We start from the raw sequence: 20,070 nt of genomic DNA on the forward strand, positions 1-20,070 counted from the left end.
TTAAAACAAAAAGCCTGATACACAATATGAATAGTCAGTTCCTTTCTGTCTTTAATACATCACAAAGTTGTTGTTATGAAAAATGGAAACTAGTCCATGTGAGCAAAGAAAAACCAGACATTCACCCTACACTTTCCCAGTTTCTTCATTAAAATGCTTCATGAGAGATAGGGAGTTTGCCTTCAGGCTACATTTATTATCACAACTTCTTCTTTTTTTTTTCTTTTTTTTTCCCCAAGACCATATCACTCTTCTGTTGGCTCAGGGCCTGGGAAAGCCTTAAACAAAGAAAAACAAATACTTACCAATTCCGCCTCCTGTTGACTGATGTCCTGTAGATAGGGAATGGTTGCTAGCTCTGCCATTGCTTGATTAATCACTTGGGACTGCTCCTTTACTCTCTGCAGCTGGCTGAGGAGGCTGGCGTACTGCAACTTCTCCATCACGCCCGAGCATGCACACATGCTCCCCTGGTCGCACAGTGAAGGGAAATGTTGTTGAGCAAAACCACAGGAATAGACCTCTCCCTGGGCACCGAAGTCAGGGCTTGGTATAATACATTTACATCTTTTGAAGCTACGGTTTCTATTGTAAATCAATGTTTTCTTCTATCAGTTTAGAAAATTGCCTAAACATTTTTTTTTTTCTAGTAGGTGAATAAACATAAAAGGGAGCTCTCTGCAGAACTGTCGAGATGAGTTTACTGGTTGCCCTGCATTAGGGAGCTGGGCTGAGGGGAAAAGATGGACTGAAATTGTACCGGTGCTCTCCTAGTGGGGATCTTATGAGGCTGTGTCTAACTAGAGGAGGTGACTGTATCTGCATCACCATAGCATCAGAAAAGCTGAGAGTTGCTTACTATCTTATGTATGTAGAAACGTTTGATGCAAGTTGAATTCTGTTTACTCCGATGGCTTACATTAAACCTCTGGCTCTGCCCTTCTCTTTAGTTCTTATTGGATGGCCTGCACTGGGTCCTGTCCCGTAGCAATTCACCCTGCCCCTTAGGATCACTTCAACCATGAACCATCTCGAAGCAGTCTTCTCTACATTTGTAGATACCCCCCCCCTCCACTCCCTACCATGAATCTACTGGTATTTTAAGCATTTTTAGGTAGGCAACTTAGAATAAGGAGATCCTCTTGTGTCTTTGCTACTGCTTTCCACAAAAGAGGAAATATTACCTTCTCTAAAAAGTTTAGTACAAACTGAGATGCTCAATAGGAGACACAGAATTTATAAAATTCTCATCTTGTCTTTCAGAAAAGGTACTTCTGATATTGGTGGTGTATAAGGGTTAAAACAAAGGTCTTGGTTTCTGCTGTGTTTGGAGAGTGCTGAGAAACAGAAGTCACAGAAGGATTTAGTTTAGCAATTGTACTGCTCATCGTGGTGCTCAGAAGAGGAAGGCAGGGTGACCAGTGCCCCTTTATGGCAGGACTCCTCTTGGATCTCATGCACCAGAATCTTAGGCTTGATGTTAACTAGGCAGTTAACAGAGTCTTGGGCTTCATTCAGGGAATCACAGAATCTGGATATTTGACCCTAGAAATATGAATTACTTAGGTGTCTGCCCAGATTTTCAATTTTCAAAAGTTTGAGAACAAACCACCATCTTACAGCTTAGTATCTGATAAGGACTCTTTCAGTTGTTGAATACTTATGAAACAGAATTTTTTTTTCCAGGAATATGAGAAAGCAGACTTGTGATTTTTTTTAGACTTTTCTCTAAGGAGAAAAATTGCTAGCAACTAGCATTACTAAAGATCATCTGAACTTCAACTGGAAATTAGAAAGCAGTTTTTGTGAAATGCCATACTCATATTTTGATTGATAGCAACCTCTAGAAGCTGGCATTTTTTAGAACCTTGGAAATAAATGAAGGTTAGGCACCAATGCATTGTATTTGCTTTATTTCTCCCTAATATATCTCTGTGCCATTCAAGTAATGTCCTATGTTTTCACTAATTTGTTCTTTTTGATTAATCATTTTTATGAAAATCTATAAACCAACAGGAGTGATGATTGCAAATGGTGAATTTGGGATCCGTTGCTTGAATTGACGAAATAGCTGGCTTACCATTCAGCTTAAACATGTAGCTAAACAATGGCCTTCTGTCAAGTAGAGGAAAGCAAGTTGGAGGAGAAACAGTTTTCTTTCTAAAGAAAAATTGCTTTCTTTGTCCTTCTTCAAAAGAAACAATGGGGCTAGTTGTAGGAAAGTGGTGTAGTGACTCAACTCCAAAGAGCAGAAACAACTGCAGCCTGCACGGGAACATAATCTATTAGTGTAATTTTCCAAAACATCAGGAAAATAAAAATAGTGGAAGGCAACAGTGCTTTGTTAGCTTGATTGTTGGATGCATAACAAAACAGGAAATGCTCCTTATGAATAAGATACTAGGGAAAGAATATCGTTGACTGCTAATAGTCACCCATCCTTCCCTTGTCCAAAAAGCAAATGCAATTTGGGTTATCAGAAAGCTTTAGATGAAAATTTTACCTATACAAGATGAGGGTTTTTCAAAGCCAAAGTGAAAAAGATGAAAATTAATACCTACTGTGAACAGAATGTTTTAATGCTGTTGCTTTAAGAAAATAAAGGAAATAATGAAAAATAAAGGAATTAGCTTAAACATCTAGTGCTAGTAAAGGCTAAATTTGAAGGGAGGTAGTCCTCCTAATGAGACTTCAGGAGTGATCAAAGGGCTCCTTAGCTTCTGGAGAGAGTGTAATAAAGTGGCCAAGACTGAAGCTAAAACCTCACATCGGTACAATGAAGGTTAGGTAAATAGCAAGTTCAAATGAAGGCTTCAGTCAGAGAATTGCCTAGATTTAATAGCAATTATGGATAAATGTTTGGCAAATAAGTGGCACTGTATAACACTGCTGAAAAGCAGAGTTCAAGTATTTGGAATGTATTTCACTTGGCATAACACATAGAGATATTAATTGCAAAAAAAGAGGGGGGCGGGTAGAAACATATACAACTGTTCATTTCAAATGTGCATGTGTAAACATTTTTTATGCTTCACTTGGAGGAAATTAACGAGGTATTAAAAATATGGTTAGTTAGGTCATTCTTTTGGCAAGTCATCCTGTGAAGGGGGCTTCATGCATGGCAAGAGGTTTTATTTTAACTCTGTAACATTTAGCCCAGGAAGCATAGTACATAAGGTTTGAAACTGACAGCAGCCAAATAAAATTAACGAATGGAAAAGCAGAGTGCCATGTGAAATGATTAGGATAAAAATCATTTCAAGGTTTCTGGTTGAATGGAGTTGATGAACATCAGTAGAATTGGAAGTCACCACCACCACCAACAACAAAAAGATGGAATAGTGGCCATTATAACTCATAAAATGACAAAATCTTCCTTGTTTGACCACATGTTGTATGTGTAGTAGAGCAATCTGTGAATACAAAGAGACTCCTATCATAAGTGTATAAAGGAAATCATGGAATCCACCCTCAGACCAGGAAAGCCCTTTGTCTTTTTCACCCACCTTCGGCAAGAGGTGGAAATTCACGTTGCCTAGGAAACTTTTCACAATTAATTTTCTTAGTCTAATTTGTTCGTACATTTGAATGTTCATTTTTAAAACTGAACCCAGCCATGGAAGCATTTTCAAGTTGTCTTATGTATGGTTTGCTTCCCACAAGGATCAAACTATGATTTCAAAGAGATGGAATATGTCTTTAGTGAAAGAGTACTGGAATGATATCTGAATATCTGATTTTGAGCCCTCGCTTCTAATCCCCTAGCTGTGTGAACATAACTTTATTACTACTCTGAGTCAGTTTTCTCAATGGTAAAACAAAGGTAACAATGTCAAAATCCAGGGGGAAAGTTCTTTTCACATTAAAGGACATTATACATGTGCTTCTCCTAAACTCTGTTCCTGAGTGGAGTCTTCTATTACTCTATTTTTCTACTATGTTTAGGTTAAAAATTTTTCTTGATTATGACATGTTTCAGAGATTTAGAAGTAAGAGTGATTTGTTAGTTTTAGAATTTTTTTTACTCACTTTATATTTAATATGCTTCTATTGAAGGTAAATTGTTATTCATTTTTATGCATCTTGAGGAGAACAAAGACATGTATCCTTTATTTCAATGGAGAAAAATCAAAAATTGGAGCAACCAATTATAACCTATAATTTATTATATTGCCAAGTTAACATTCTTTCTAATTAAAGATATCAGGTAGATATTACAAACCTAATATTTAAAAGGTGATTAGATATTCAATGTGTTTAGGGAACAAATCATGAGAATTATGTGCATTGCCTAATATTATGGAGGAATTTACATATTTACAATCATTTATGTGACTTAATAGAAAAGTGGTAGTTCTTAAAAATGGTATAACTGATTCTGGTCATGGTATTATACCCAGGACTAGTATTATTTTCGAGTCTCCTGCAGTTATGAATGTTAAGTTTTAATACATCATATTTTTCATATTCCAAATTATTCCCATTAAGGAACATTGTCAAAATGAATGAAAACCTCTAAAGATATAAGACACAAAATGCATTTCTTAGCTATTAGGCTTAGATGAAAATGTGGGTGTTCAAAATGGATGATTTATTACCTTAGTGGGCAAACAAAATCATGTCACAGTTATTAGTATCGAGGATAATTGAAAAATCTGAAATTCTTCAGGATAAATATAGAGACCAAGACATTGGTCACTGTGCTCTGATGGAAATGTCTTGGATGATTGTCTCCATCCTACCAACGTGTGTTGAGGCAGATGAGCCTTAGTGAAGCTGCAGTCCTGAGTCTAGCCCTGCTGTGGGCAGCCATGTCCTCCCAAGGCTGGGGAGGTCACCTCTAATTGTGCTGTGTGGGCGGATCTGAGTAAGTGGAGGATCTATGGAAAGTGAGCTAAGGAAAATAATTAAAAACTAACAGGACACTAGCACAATCTTCATATTAGAAGAAAAATATGTAATTTCAAAGTACATATCTTAAATAAAGAAAAACAAAGACCTATAAAAGAATACTTTTGTCAAAGCAAACTAACACACATACAAATAATTAAAGCTTCTAAAATTCTTCATTCTATACAGAGTGCTTCAACATGGGTTATGCACTTTTGGTCTTACAACTTTGAGCTTTGCAGATATAAGCCTATTTTATAAATAATCAAAAACAGCTCAGAGGCTAAGTGACTTGCCATAGGATTACATACCCAGAACATAGCCTTGGGCAAGAGTCTTCCCAACAAGTATTACAAACTAGGGTAACAATACGGACAACACAATGTTTACACATTTGAGTGGGATGGCATTTGATATCTGACCAGAAAGAAAGAAAGAAAGAAAGAAAGAAAGAAAGAAAGAAAGAAAGAAAAGATACCCAGGATGAACTTATAAATACTGTGGAGAGCTGCTTGGGTCACAGTTAATGGTACCATGGAGAAATAATTTCTAGTCACTAGCTCATTACTTGCTTCATTAAGTTAGGTTACCTTTCCATCCAATTTTATTCAATCCTTCTTTGTAAAGCTATGGCTGGGCAAATATGAAACCTAGAGGCCAATATTTGGATATACTTATGTTCCCTGGAAACCTTCAGCCTCATTCATTTCAATTCCATTAAAACTCTTTGAGACAATCTTATAAAAATTATTACTTCTCATAGAAGCAAACACAGGCAAGTGGATGAAAATTCCTTGGAGTCAGCAGAGTGAATGGAGGCTGATTCTAAAGAAGACTGTTATTAATTAGATATTAAGAATCCATTTGATGATGGTGTTTAAATTGCCTTCAGGCACATGAATATACAATCATATACAAATCCCTCAGTGGTCAGAAATTACTTATGAAATGTGAGAAGAAAAGTAGCTGTGAATGTTGAGAAAGTGTGGAAGGCTTGGATAGGCCCAGCCTGCTTTCACAGCACCTGAACCAGCCACAAATGATGACATCAGTTTCTGGACTAGTAACTAGATAGGGTAGACACTGTTCCAAAAATTGAGGGCACAGACAACTTCCATGACACCCAGGTTCTGTCAGGCTAGGCATGCACTTATGAGATCAAATAATGCTTCATGTTGGTGATTCTTGTTAGCAAAACTTCCACTGTGAGGGCTGGATGACCGTGACATGTGGATTTCTAATTAGGATGGGGAGGTTGATGTGTGTGTGTGTGTGTGTGTGTATAAGAGGTTTTCATAAAGGGTGGATTGCAGAGTAGGGCCCCAAATTTGCAACACAGCCTATGAAATTGTTATAGACTGAAGGTTTGTGTCTCCTCCAAATTCATATGTTGAACATCTCAGTGTGAAGGTGTTTGGAGATGAGGCCTCTGGGAGGTAATTAGACTTAGTAAGGTTATGACATTGGGGCTCTCATCAGTAACCTTAAAAGAAGAGACACCAGAGATCTTGTTCTGCCTCTCTGTTACGTGGGGACACAGTCAGAAGGCAGCTTTCTGAAAGCCAAATCTAGAGTCCTCATCAGAACTTGACCATGCTGGCACCTTGATCTTGGACTTCCAGCTTCCAAAATAGTGAGAAAATAAATCTCTGTTGTTTAAGCCACCAAGCCTATGGCACTTTGTCAGTAGTCTGAGCCAACTAAGACAGAGATGAATTTCTTATTGGTAACAATGCAGGGGAGATACGTGAGGGGAACATGTAGAGAAGAAGGAGCCTTGTGGTAAAGAAATCAGTAAAAATGTGCTTTTATATTTGTAGCGCAGAGAATTACAAATCATGCAAATAGATTAGGCATTTTATAGCTTTTCTAAAATGCTGAATAATGTTATTGAGCAGATAAACTGCTGAACAGATGTTAAGTAGCTGTTTGTGATGACCCCCTTGATTCTCCCTGTAAGGTAAGAACATCAAATCAATGATGTAATATAAAAAATGTAATATAAAAGAAAATTCTTTAAAATTTCCAACTTACAGATCTTTTGAAAAATATTAAAAGAGGAGCAATCCATAGCCTTTATGGTGTGTTAATGAGTCGTTCTCTTTATGTACTTTCAGTACAATGACTAAAATTTTGTGAAAGAGAACTGCATAATTCAGGTCATATTTTGGGCTTTTCAAGACTGTAAAGTACAAAAAGCATATTTTCCCGGGATCTTAGGAAGAGCTTAGATAACTTACCTTAAAGCTGTACAGAGATCAATTGCCAATGTTTAGTGTAGAATCCAATTCATCAGGAGGGTATGGAGGCACTAGCTTGAATAGCTTGGAATTCTTGCAGAGTTAACAAGATGGCTATATGCTATAGCTCAATAAGTGAAACAGGGAAAACATTGTGCTTGCTAAAATTTTGTTATTGATTCGAAATGAGAAATTCAGTGCAACCTTGAATTAGCTATCAGGAAGGCATGAAGAAAAATCTCTTTAAAGAGACACTAGTTTAATAAATACTTGAAATTGCAGAGTGTAGCATTGTAATAGGTTTTGCAATATAATAGGAATAAAATCATTAGCTAAAATTTGTTTCGTTTTGCAGATGGGATTTTCTATGAATTTTTCTAAAATACCCCAGTATTTGTAATATTTGCTCCATAAACTTTCCATACTTCTAGAATTCTCTAATAGTTGTTGATTGGACAAATAAAACTAACTTGTATACCTACATTCAATTGGGTGCCTCTAATAAAATCCAATATCGGCAAGATTCGCTTCCCCATCGTCTCCATGTGTCTCACTGTGTCTTCTTTGGTCAGCAGACCGAAAGGAGTTTTATGTTCTAGAAATTGGAACAGTAAACTTTTATACTACTTTCCCAGACTTCCATTTCAAAATGCTTTCCTTAGCAAGCTATAAATAGATACCCAAATATTAATAGATATGAAATCTTTAGTATAGAAATTGTCCCATCTCTAGACCATATGTATAACAGTGAAAGATCTACGAGGAGAAAGGCAGAGGAGACACTGCCCTTTAGAAATTGTCATCTATTCATTTGGTTGTGTTTCTTGATTGAGAGATCTAAGAGACAGCCTATAACAATTTACCTGTCTCTGCAGAATATATTTTTCCTGAGTTGTGAAAAAAAATGTTGTCATAAATGTGTCTGATTCTTGTCTTGTTCCTCTCAGGTGTTATTCAAATGTGCAGATCCCATTGACTTTTGAATATAGCTTGAAGCTGAGATAAGCCTCAGAGGATACAGCACCAGACATAACGCAAATTCTTAATTATGTGGTTAGAGCTGAAGGAGTAAATTCCAACTGGTCATGAATTCAGTCCATAAATTCGAGACTTCAACTCCATGTAAATATTTTTCTTGACTTTTGAAAATTTCAACTAGAATTACTGAATACCATGGAACTGTAATACTCTTCAGGAGATCTAAGCTCTTGGCTAATTACATAAGAGTGGAACAGATGTTAATACATCTGCAGGTAATCCAAGTGATTTAAAGTTGTTATTGGCTATGTGTTTTATTTCATAGAATAGTTCTATTGCACGAATGTCTTTTACATTTTCTAATGAATGATGATACAAGTGGTATTAGTGCACTATGATGAGGCATCAGTGATGCTGGTGGTTGAGATGAGGTAGTTGGAGTGAGGGGGTTGGGCACTGCAGGACCATGTGTGTTCTTTCAGGAAAGCTTTACTGGAACCAGAATCCCAGGTATTGTTGAACAACCCACAAAAAAGATCAGAAAGAGTTACTAATAAGTCAACAAACATCCTGGGGGCCCAGGCCCTCCTGCATGCTAGGCCCTGTGATGAATAAGACGTTATGAACAATGCAGGGTTCCTGCCTTGTAACCATATTGAAGGATAAGAGTAAGTCCATAATGTACAACATATACTGCATATGTTGTGTCCCTGAGGGTGCAGATGCAAGCACGGAGATGCCTTTTTGGGATCCTAGGCATCCATTCTTTAGTGCTAGATTACCACAAGGAATTATTTGTGCTTTCTCAGAGATTATGCAAAGGAACTGTGAACCCCTGGGAAAATATTTACACTTAGATTACTTAGGAAAAAAATATGCATTTTATGTTACATGTTCTATATGTATATTACATAAAATGCATATATATTATATTATATATTCATATTGTATATTATATATAAGCTTTATATACTACATGCATAATATATTTGAATTATATGTTATCTGTAAAATATGCTAATATATACATGAGATTTTTCCCAAATGAGGTTTGAGGAAACTGGGAAATACATTCTATTGAGGACACATCCCCTTCTTTGTTTTTCCTCTGGATTACTAAGTGCCATGACCTGTTCTCACCTACTGACTTTCATTTGCAAGGTTTCTCCTTTAGAGCTCCCAAAGGGTTCTCCCGCCTCTCAGATCCCTCCACTGCTGAACCTCAAAGTCTGTTTTCCTCTCAGACTGAAGAATTTTCTTACTGATTGACTTTGAAAATGTATTTTAAATCCTTAGCTAATTAATTTATAAGGAGTTATATATGTTCCATGCCAGATGCTCTTAATCTTTTTAATTAGTATTTTTATCTTAACAGTTATTAAAAGGACAGAAGGACACAATAGAATCAATTCTTGGGATCACTTAGAGCCTTTTCTCCATCTTTTTGTGGTGATCCTACTTAACATTATACCTAAAGGATGGAGGACAGAAAGATATCCATTCACTGTATTTAGAAATATGATGCCCCTCACAAACAATGTCCCTTAATCACATCAGGAAATTTCATGAGTACACTTTGCTGCTGAACTCAAAAGCAGTCAGTATGCAAATTAAATAATTCCTAGTTAAATGCAGAGATGCAGCATATTGATGGATTGAAATATTCATAAATAAGAGTTCTATTGATTTAATACAATCTCAAGCAAAGTTCCAGTATGATTTTGCAGATATTAATGTAGTCATTCCAAAGCTGTTTTAAAAGCAAAGAAACTAGAACTATGCAATGCAACCTGGAAAGGGATCTCAAAGTTGGAGAATTTACACTTGTAATGTCCACATTTGCACCATAAGAACATAGTCAATACAGTATGATGCTGGAGAAAGGATGGAAAAATAGATTAATATATCTATTTTGAGCAAGTTGAAGAAATAGTGCTTTTCAACAAAATATGTTGGGAAATTGGATTACCATATGAAAAGTATGAATGTTAGTCCACTTCTTAAGCTATTACAAAGTTAATGCAATTTTGGGGCTAGGGATGTGGCTCAAATGGTAGCACGCTCGCCTGGCATGTGTGAGGCACTGGGTTTGATCCTCAGCACCACATAAAAAAAATAAAGATATTGTGTCCACCTAAAACTAAAAATAAATAAATATAAAAAATTTAATTCAATCTTAAGCCTAAATGTACTATAAAACTTCAAAAAAAAAAAAAAAGAAACATTTTGATTGTGAAAGAAATCAGAAGTAAAATCTATTGAAAAGCTGATAAAATAGACTGGTAAAATTAACACTTCCTCTTCAACTAATGCCATTATGATAATGAAAAGACAAGCTACAGAATATTAAAAATATTTGTACATTTGTAAATAACTGATAATAACTTGCATCCATCAAAATTAATTCTGTGTATACTAAATAATTTGTTAATTTTTTCCTTTGTATTTCAATAAAGTAATAGTTCCATGAAAAAAAAAGTCCAAGTGATTTACCTGTAAATGTTGGAAGTTTCCTACTTGATATTTTTTCCAAAAATTTCCCATCTTCTTTGTTTTTGAAACCAAGAGTCAAGAGATATTGTTGAGGAGGAAATGATGACCAGTCAGCGGTCTGAGGCAACAGGTGGAGTCCTTGAAGGTCTGAAATATGACAGAAAAAGAACTAAGAGACTTCATTTTAGCTTTCAGCAACACCCCCCCCCCTTTTCAAGAATTTACTTGGAAAAGATGATAAAATAAACATTAAAGATGCAAAATAAAATTAAAAAGGTCATCATATAATATATTGAAATCATGCTTCCTTATTTATATTTTCCTTGGCAATCTAAACACATACAAAGCATAGTAATAATGTGTGGCTAGATTATGTGGTCATTTTTATTCATCTTCAAAATAATAGACATTCAGGACCAGCTTGCAGGCAATATTTTTGTAATTCTTCTCAATAGATTTTGTTTTTTTTTTCTGTTCATAGTTTAAGATGTAAGGAAATTATGTCATATAAAAGGAAAGAGAAAAATAACCAAATGAAAATTAAAATATAAAGCTAATTAATTTAGTTACCATCCTTCCTATAGTGATAGGAGGAAATTTAAAGTGCTACATGCAAAGTAATTAGACTTGGAACTAATTCAAACATCATGAAAATGGTTCTAAAACAAACTCAATTCTTTTTTCTTTTCCTTTTTTTTTTGTGTGCGGGGGTGGGTATCGGAGATTGAACTCAGGGGCACTTGGCCACTGAGCCACATCTCCAGCCCTATTTTGTATTTTATTTAGAGACAGGGTCTCACTGAGTTGATGAGCGCTTTGTTTTTGCTGAGGCTGGCTTTGAACTGTCTGTCTTCCTGCCTTAGCCTCCCAAGCTGCTGGGAACAAACTCAATCTTTTTTTTTTTTTTAAATTTTTTAAAATTTGTTTTAATTAGTCACACATGACAGTACAATGATCTTGACATATCATACATTTGAATCAGATGGGGTATAATTTCTCATTTTTCTCAGTGTACAGGTTGCAGAATCACATTGGTCATGCAGTCACGTATATACCCACAGCAATAATAATGTCTACTTTATTCTGCTGTCCTTCCTATCCCCCCATCCCCTCCCCTCCCCTCCCATCACTTCTCTCTACCCAATCTAAGGTGACACACTTCTTTTTTTTTCCCCCTCACATCATCATACATGTATTCTGTACAACGATGAGGGTCTCCTTCCATCTTCCGTGCAATTCCCCTACTCCCTCCCTTTCCCTCCCACCTCTCTTCTGACTATATGGGCTGATATTTCCAAGTATTTATTTTCTATTTGTTCATGCTCAAAGAGTTTTGTGTATTGTCTTTAAGATTGGTGCTATTGCTCCAATTTCTGAATAGAAGTTGTGGGACACTGATGGGACATAGAATCCAAATTCACATGGTACTGTTGAAATATAGCCTTCAAAACTGGTAATATTTTAAAAAATAATAGACATAATAAACCATAGGTGGTGTTTCTTTTTTCTTTTTGTTGTTGTTGTTGTTTTTGGTACTGGGGATCACTTAACCATTGAGCCAAATCTCCAGCCCACCCCTGCTTTTTTTTTTTTTTTTTTTTTTTTTAATTTGGAGACAGGATTTAAGTTGCATAGGGCCTCACCAAGTTCTTGAGGTTGGCTTCTGAACTTGCAATCCTCTGCCTCAGCCTCCTGAGCCTCTGGGATTACAGGCGTGTGCCACCACTCCTGGCACCATCAGTGCTTTGATCCAACCCCCATTCCTGCCTTCACTTTTTAGTTTGAATCCTTCGTTCAAACTAAGATTTGTGAGAAGTCCAAAGTTTAAAGCTGATAGAGTTTTTCTGTTTGGAGACTGAATCATTGACCACCCTCCCTAGTCCCTGTAACCTCTTCTAACTACCCCCTCCAACCACAGCTGCCTTGTGCCTTTCCATAGAACCCCCAAACACAGTTGTAAGTTATTTGACAAAGTCTGGCTAAGTAACTAGCCAAAATTTTCTGTTAAAAGGAGAGTTAAAATGTATGCTGATTATTCAAAGAATTAGAATATCAAAGAACACCTCTTAAACCAAATTCACAGAACAAAAATATACTAAACATGCTTTAGTTTTTCTTGGGTGACTTAGGATCGGGTCACCCCTTCACTTCAATGAGGGCTGACATTTAGCTCACACTTCTGCATCATACATTTTAAGGGGACGATCTTTTTTTACTCAGCAGTCAAGGGGGTCAGGGCATATCAATAAGCCCACTTTATAGAGGGTGAAACCCGACCTTCAAGAGGTTACAAACTTGCCTAATGTTACACTAATTGAGTGATCAAAACTGAAAGTCAGGGGCTGGGATTGTAGTTCAGTGGTAGAGCGCTTGCCTAGCATGTGTGAGGCACTGGGTTTGGTCCTCAGCACCACATAAAAAAATAAACAAATGAAATAAAGGTATTGTGTTTATATACAACATATATACATATATATATATATATATATATATGTTTATTATATATACTTTCAACATATATATTATATATACTTTATATATATGTATGTCAGGCACTGAATGTCAAAAAAAACCCTCTGAAACTAGCCCCCCTGACAAGTTAGGATCATGGATATAAAAACCAATGGAGAACATGTAACAGAAGCCTGAAAATATTTGATAAATATTCTCAACGTAGGGAAGTACAATCAATCCTCCAGTTCTCAGAACCAACAGAGAAGTTTTCAGGCACCTTAAGATGCAGATTGCAGTATTAGATGCTTCTTCAGTTGGTGTTTGCTTTATAAAACACCTCTTTTGAAAAAGGATGGCTCATTTCTATAAGCAAGGTAAAAAAAGTGATTTCTACAGTTCAATTTCAAAATGCAGAACGTTTCTTTACTTTTAAAATCTGCAAAAGACAATCCAGACACATCATCTGTTTCCAACCTAAGTCTACCTTACTCAATGATTTAATAAGGGAAGAATTTACCTGTTCTACTGAAGTTTTCAAGAACTGGATTTGTGTGAAAAGGCAACTGAGTACCTTTGAGATGGTATTTTCTGGTGCAGCACTGTTGCCCAAACTGACCTGATATTTGAGGACTCTATTATGTAGATGACATAAAGAGCCTGACCTTGTCTTACCCTTGAATATTCACTGGATAAAGAGGAGACAAATATTAATACTGGTAATAAGATGAACCAGACAAATTAATGTTAGCTCTATACCTAATTTATTACAAAATATTCTTGTAAAAATAAAATTATTTTTTATTCCTAGTACTCAGTCCATTATTAACTTCCATGTGATGTTTTAAAATGTGTTTTAAAATTTTAAAATGTGAGAGTCCCCTAAAAAATAAAAACTGTTAAGTGGTAGAAAAAAATTTTTTGAAGTATCATTCTTCTTCCATTTGTATGCAGAGTAAATTGCAGTTGTATGAACATCTAGCCTAGCAGGTGGTCTATGACCCAAAATGACAACACTCTTACCAGATGTTGAATCTCATGTAACATTAATTTGGGTGCTAATTGTTCTCAATTTTGTGCTCATAAACCTCTACCTGCGTCCGAAAAGCCTTGTGCTTCTGATGGATATGAAAGTTAATCAGATTATATTGTCCTTCGGTAGAAAAGTGGAATGGATTAAAAATATGTCTTTTTTTTTTTTTGCTTCTGTTGTATCAAGAAAACTTGGGGGAAACAAGTCCTTTAATGCATGTCTTTACAAATTATCCCAACTGAAGATGAATTTAGATGACTGTGCCTAAATTTATTATTAAAAGATCAGTTTGCAGGTATGATATCATTCTGAGTTTTTACTATTAGGAAAGGAGATGCTTTAAAAATAATATCAAAGACAGTTTATGCAGATTACATTTCTTGGAAAACCACATTCTTTCAATTCTTTTTCCCCTAATCTAACTCCTGGAAAAAAAGACAAATAGTTTTTCTCTAATCAGGAATATTTTCTTTTGCTGTGGAAGGCTGGAATTGACCAGTTTTTAAGTCTTTAAGTTATTGAAGCTCCTTGATCTCCCTGCAATGTTGCTCCTCCTTAAAATCACCTTCCTGGAATGCAGTGATCTCTTTTCTGTCTGTCTGTCTCTCTTTTATGCACTGGCTCCTTTCTTTCCCTTTCTCTTCCTGCGTTCTCATTCAGTGCTCCCCAAGGCTATCTGTGGCTCACTGACATTTTCTCTTACATACACCTTTGGGAATTTCTATAGCTTATGGTTTTAGCTATTATTTCTAATGAAAATATTGAGGATCAAAGCTACAGTCCCATCTGAAAATTTTCACTAAATTCAAACACATGTTTCCAAATATCTGCTGTGTCGTAGTTATTTGCTTGTCATTCCCAAAGTTATTTGAAATAGAGCCAATTTGTTCCTCAAAAGTGATTTTTATACTCCAAAATTTCTTTTTCCCCAGTGTTTACCAGCGTGTTATGAGAACAGCCATTAGTCACTCAATTATTTTGGCTTAAATTTTTGAAATTGTTGTTGACTTTTCTTTTATTCCTTGACATTTAGTGAGTCTTGGAAACTAATCAAATCCACCCATCACAACATATCTCATTTCTTTGCATTACCATTATTGTCTTTGTCAAATTTCTCATCACATCTGGATTACAGAAAGAGTTTTCCATCAGGTCTCAAGGTTACCAGTATTGTTTCTTGTTAAGAATTTCTCCACACCACCACTGGATGAATATTTCCAGAACGTCACCTTTGTCATTCTCACTGCCTTCTTCAGGTGATTTCTACTTTTCTGACATCTGAGGTCCTCGACTGTGTGCATCTGCTTCACATCAGTACCTGAACCTGAATCTATGGCATGAATCTTTGTCATTAACTTCTGATTTCACCAAGTTCACCAGCCTGAGTTCATCCAGCTTATGATTTTTTCACCCACAAACACTCACCTTCTCTCCCCATTTTTCCTTTATTCACTTGATCCTTGTCTTTCCAAATGTACCAAACCTAAGATCTGCTTATCCAGCTTTTCCGCTTCACACTCTTAAAAACTTATATTGTGTACACTAGAGTGAATCTCTGGTCTTATGGGTTTATGTCTGAACTCCTCAGCAAATTTCAATGCTCTTGAAGATCACATTTCCAATTATGTTCAGGCCCAAATACTTGGCAGGTGCTCAATCATTGCTTGAATCTAGATACAAACTTTTCCAAATCTCAAATTTTTAATGAATAAAACAGGCAACATATCAAGATTAATAAAATATCCAGTTTCTGAGATATGATTTATTTTCTGTCACTAAACTTAGGGGAAACAAAATCACATAGGCTTTGTTTTTGCATTTTATCTAAATCCTAAATGGATTCTGTTCAATTTACCAAGGGTAAGTGAGGCAAAATAATGTGTACTGGGCAACTCAGTGGAGGAGATGCCCAGGCGAACTGCAGCTTTGCCTGGATGGAAAAATTAGTTTCCTAGTCAGGTTGTTGTCCTGGTGCAGCTTGTTCTCTGAAAAATATGGACTCTGAGTCACAAAGGAAGATTGGATTAATAGAAACCATTTGCAGGACCAGAGAAGCATCTGCAAAAACATGAAATAATGATTATAGATGAATGGACCCATCTCCATGTGAGGGATAGTTGTATTTATTATGAAGTTAAATATTGGCAAAATAAAATTTGAGCTCTCTGGAAGTAGGAAACATAAATGCCCTTATTTCACTGTTTTCTGTTGGACACCTAGTCATAACCACAGCCAACAGATAGTGAATGGATATTTCAAAGCAATTTTTTAAAAAAGAAAAATCTGAGATTTTAAGTTTATTTTTTAGAAATATGCAAATTTATCAGTGTTTTATCATTACTTTTCTTTAAGTTTCATTTCCTTCACTATTTTCTGGTGTCTTTGTCATTTCCCTGCCCTTTGTCCATAACAAAATGTTCTGACATTTTGGGCTAGAGCAAAATCTCATTTCTAAAGGTCCCAATTGTTCGGTGTGAGATGGGACCATGTAAGTTTTATACGACTTCTTTTTACTGATCGGTTTCAGAATTTAGCTTCTACAGTACCTTCATAATGCCAACACTTTGTCATTACCTCTTTTTCAGACATTTCTGAGTTTTATTTTGTACTCTTTTTTAATGCCAATCCTCCTTTCTTGGAAGGAATCCACAAATTCACATCAGCAAGAAAATAGCAGAAGGCAGCAACTTCATAGCTAGTTATCATTACTGCCCTTCCTCATAAATAATAAGAAGTTTTCTACTTTTCAAAATAAATAGTATATTTTGATTTTTGCATTTGATGCATGAGAAAGCCATATGCATAATGAATCTTTGTATAATAAATGATGTTTTCCTTTTTGACCTTTAATGTAACTTTAGAGTTATAGATGCAAGTGGAAAGAACGGGTTCCATTCTTGGAAATCCTCATTTTCACTTCAGGCTGTTGGTCTGCTTCTCTGAGGCCAATTTTTGTATGTCTAAGTTTCCTCTTATCACCTGTACTTAAAATTCTAATTAATTCTAAAGTTATATGCTTAATCAACTATATTGTACCTCTACTCTGTGTTTTATTACATTGAAGTTCCTTAATTATACCTCTGTCAACGTAGATTTAAGACAATACAAATATTATAAAAGTACTGCTCTTCCCGTCAATATTTATAAGACTCACTACTGATGAAATAACACAATGTTGTTATAGTTCCAACAGATGTCTGTCTTACTGCCCTATGTAGGGGTTGGGGTGGTCATTGGATTTGTTGGCTAGCTGGATTCATTCCCTCAACCTCTTTTTTTCTCTGGGGAATTTCCCCAAGTCCTCTCCTACTCTAAAAGCAAGACTTAGTTGATTTAAATCAATCAATCCGTGCCATGCTCTTGACCTTAGTTATTAGTTCACTCATAAGCATATGATGCAATTTGGGTCAATATGAAAAAGTGAGCTCCAGGAATTGTGTGGAAGAGGCACCCACTGTTCCTTTGGGAGATTTGAGATCTGCAAAGATATTTGAGCATTTAGCTCTCACATATCAGGACCTAGTACTTGAAGTCACGGTGCAGGTAGTGGAAAACCAGGTAGAATGGTAGAACTTCATAATAAAGTTGATTATGGGAATAGAGATGCGAAGTTGTTGGATTGATACCTGAAGACAGTCTACCTATAGATATTTCATTTATGTAAATCAGTGTGTTCAATACCTCCTCCTGCACTTTTAAAACTTATGTCCCAAAGCCATTTGAGCTGTGATTCCTGCCATTCAAAGCCAAAGGCTCTTTTTTTTTTTTTTGGCAGTATTTTAAAAGTGTTTATTTATTTATTTTTATATGGTACCAAGAAGGATCGAACCCAGTACCTCACACATGTAGACAAGCGCTCTGCCACTAGCTACACTCCCAGCCCCAAACAAAGGCTCTTGATGCAGGGGTTTAGCTAGTATTTACAAATAATATGTGATATTTATAATATTATGGTTGAGATATAAAATACATATAAATACTTTAAGTTAAATTTCTGGGAAGAATATTTTCCTTACCTAAAAATAATAAAAGCTTGACAATTGGGGATTATTATTTTGGCAGCTAGCAAAACTGAATATATCTTGATGATGGCCTTGTTATGAAATATCATTATATTTTTATTGACTGATCCTCCAAAAATCAATCCATATATTCCATTTCTAGGTATATACTCAAAATAACTGAAAACAGAATCTTGAACATATATGTTATGCCCATGTTCATAGCAGCATTGTTCACAATAGCCAAAAGGTGGGAGTCACTCAAGCTTCCAATGATAGCTGAACAGGCAAACAAAATATGGTAGGGACATACAATGGAATATTATACAGCCTTAAAAAGTAAGGAATATCTGACATGCTACAACATGGATGAATCCTGAAGACATTATGCTAAGTGAAATGAGCCAGACACAAAGTGGACAAATATATGATTCCACTTATATGAGGTACCTAGAGCAGTCAAATTCATAGAGATATGAAGTAGAAGGATAAGTGACAGAAGCTGGGGTATGGTGAGTTATTGATTAACTGGTATTGAGCTGCAGTTGGGGAAGACAAGAAAGTACTAGAGATATTACCTAGTGATGATAGTTGCTCAGCAATATGAATATATTGAATGCCACTGAAATGTACACTTAAAACTCACCTTCTGAGTTTGGCTTATTTCACTTAACATAATGGTCTCCATCCATTTTCTTACAAATGACATAATTTCATTTTTTCTTTATGGCTGAATTAAACTCCATTGTGTATACATGCCACATTTTCTTTGTCTATTCCTCTGTTGGTGGTCACCTAGGCTGGTTCCATAATTTGGCTATTGTGACTTGTGCTGCTATAAACACAGATATGCATGTGTCTCTATAGTATGCTAATTTTAATTCTTCAGGATAAATACTTAGGAGTGGCATAGCTGGGTCATATGGTAGTCCCATCCCTAGTCTTTTAAGGAATCTCCATATTGATTTCCATAGTGGTTGTACTAACTACAGATCCATCAACAGTGTAAATGTGTACTTTTTGTCCACATTCTCTCTAGCCTGTATCATTGCTTGTATTTTTCTTCCTTCCTTCCTTCTTTCCTCCCTCCCTCCTTTTCTTTCTTTCATACTGGGGGTTGAACTCAGGGGCACTTAACCACTGAGCCACATCTCCAGCCCTTTAAATTTTATATTTCATTTTGAGACAGCATCTCTCTAAGTTGCTTAGGGCCTTGCTAAGTTGCTGAGGTTGATCTGAACTTGTGATCCTCCTGCCTTAGCCTCATAAGGTGATGGGATTACAGGCATGCACCACCACACTTGGCTTATTGCTTGTATTCTTGATGATTGCCATTCTTAATGGTGTGACATGAAATTGCAGTGTAGTTTTTATTTGCATTTCCCTAATTGTTAATGATTCGAATATACTTTAAAAATATTATTTCTAAAATAAAACTTTGTTATTCATTATATCTTTTAGTAAACTTGAAACATTACAGAATTTTAGAACAGAAGTTTCTTTTTTTGTTATTTCAGAACAGATAATGTGGACCAACTTTCCTTCTGAAGACATCTAAAACCCCAGAAGTATGGAAGGAACATCTTTCTAACAGCATCAAAGAACTAATACGATGATGAAGAATTACTTAGTAGAGAAGTGAGGGGTGATATGGGCTATGCTAATTCCAGTATTTGTGCTGCTTTTGTCCTGGGGGCATTTTCTGACCCAAAAGAAGTGGTTCAGAGTTTAATAGTGCCTAAGGGTAACAATGTGGAGGGCAGTGAATACTAGGGTCTGAGCCCTAGGAACAGAGGTGAGCCAGAGGAAATTAAACCAGTCTCACTCTCAGTACTCAAGGTTAATAAGCCACTGTCAGTAATTAAGGTCCATCTCTTGACCATAGAAGCAACAATTCTGAATAAAATGTTAATTGACTTGTTTACTAGCAATTGGTAAAAAGAAAAACCTACCCTGAACCATTTGATTTATGCCAGGAAAGCAA

General features: G+C 35.8%; 1 protein-coding gene across 1 annotated transcript in view; it reads right to left on the minus strand.

Moving 5' to 3' along the window:
• Spata16 (spermatogenesis associated 16) overlaps positions 1-20,070 on the minus strand; it is a 222,618-nt gene that overhangs the window by 27,683 nt on the left and 174,865 nt on the right. The window contains exons 6-8 of the mRNA XM_026382944.2: positions 10,602-10,748; positions 7,613-7,725; positions 306-470 (exon numbers count right to left, since the gene is read on the minus strand). Of these exons, the coding sequence (XP_026238729.2) occupies positions 306-470; positions 7,613-7,725; positions 10,602-10,748 (425 nt within the window). The remainder of the gene's footprint in view (positions 1-305; positions 471-7,612; positions 7,726-10,601; positions 10,749-20,070) is intronic.

This window comes from Urocitellus parryii, chromosome 2, assembly GCF_045843805.1.
Source record: "Urocitellus parryii isolate mUroPar1 chromosome 2, mUroPar1.hap1, whole genome shotgun sequence".
In the NCBI taxonomy this organism is placed as follows: domain Eukaryota; kingdom Metazoa; phylum Chordata; class Mammalia; order Rodentia; family Sciuridae; genus Urocitellus; species Urocitellus parryii.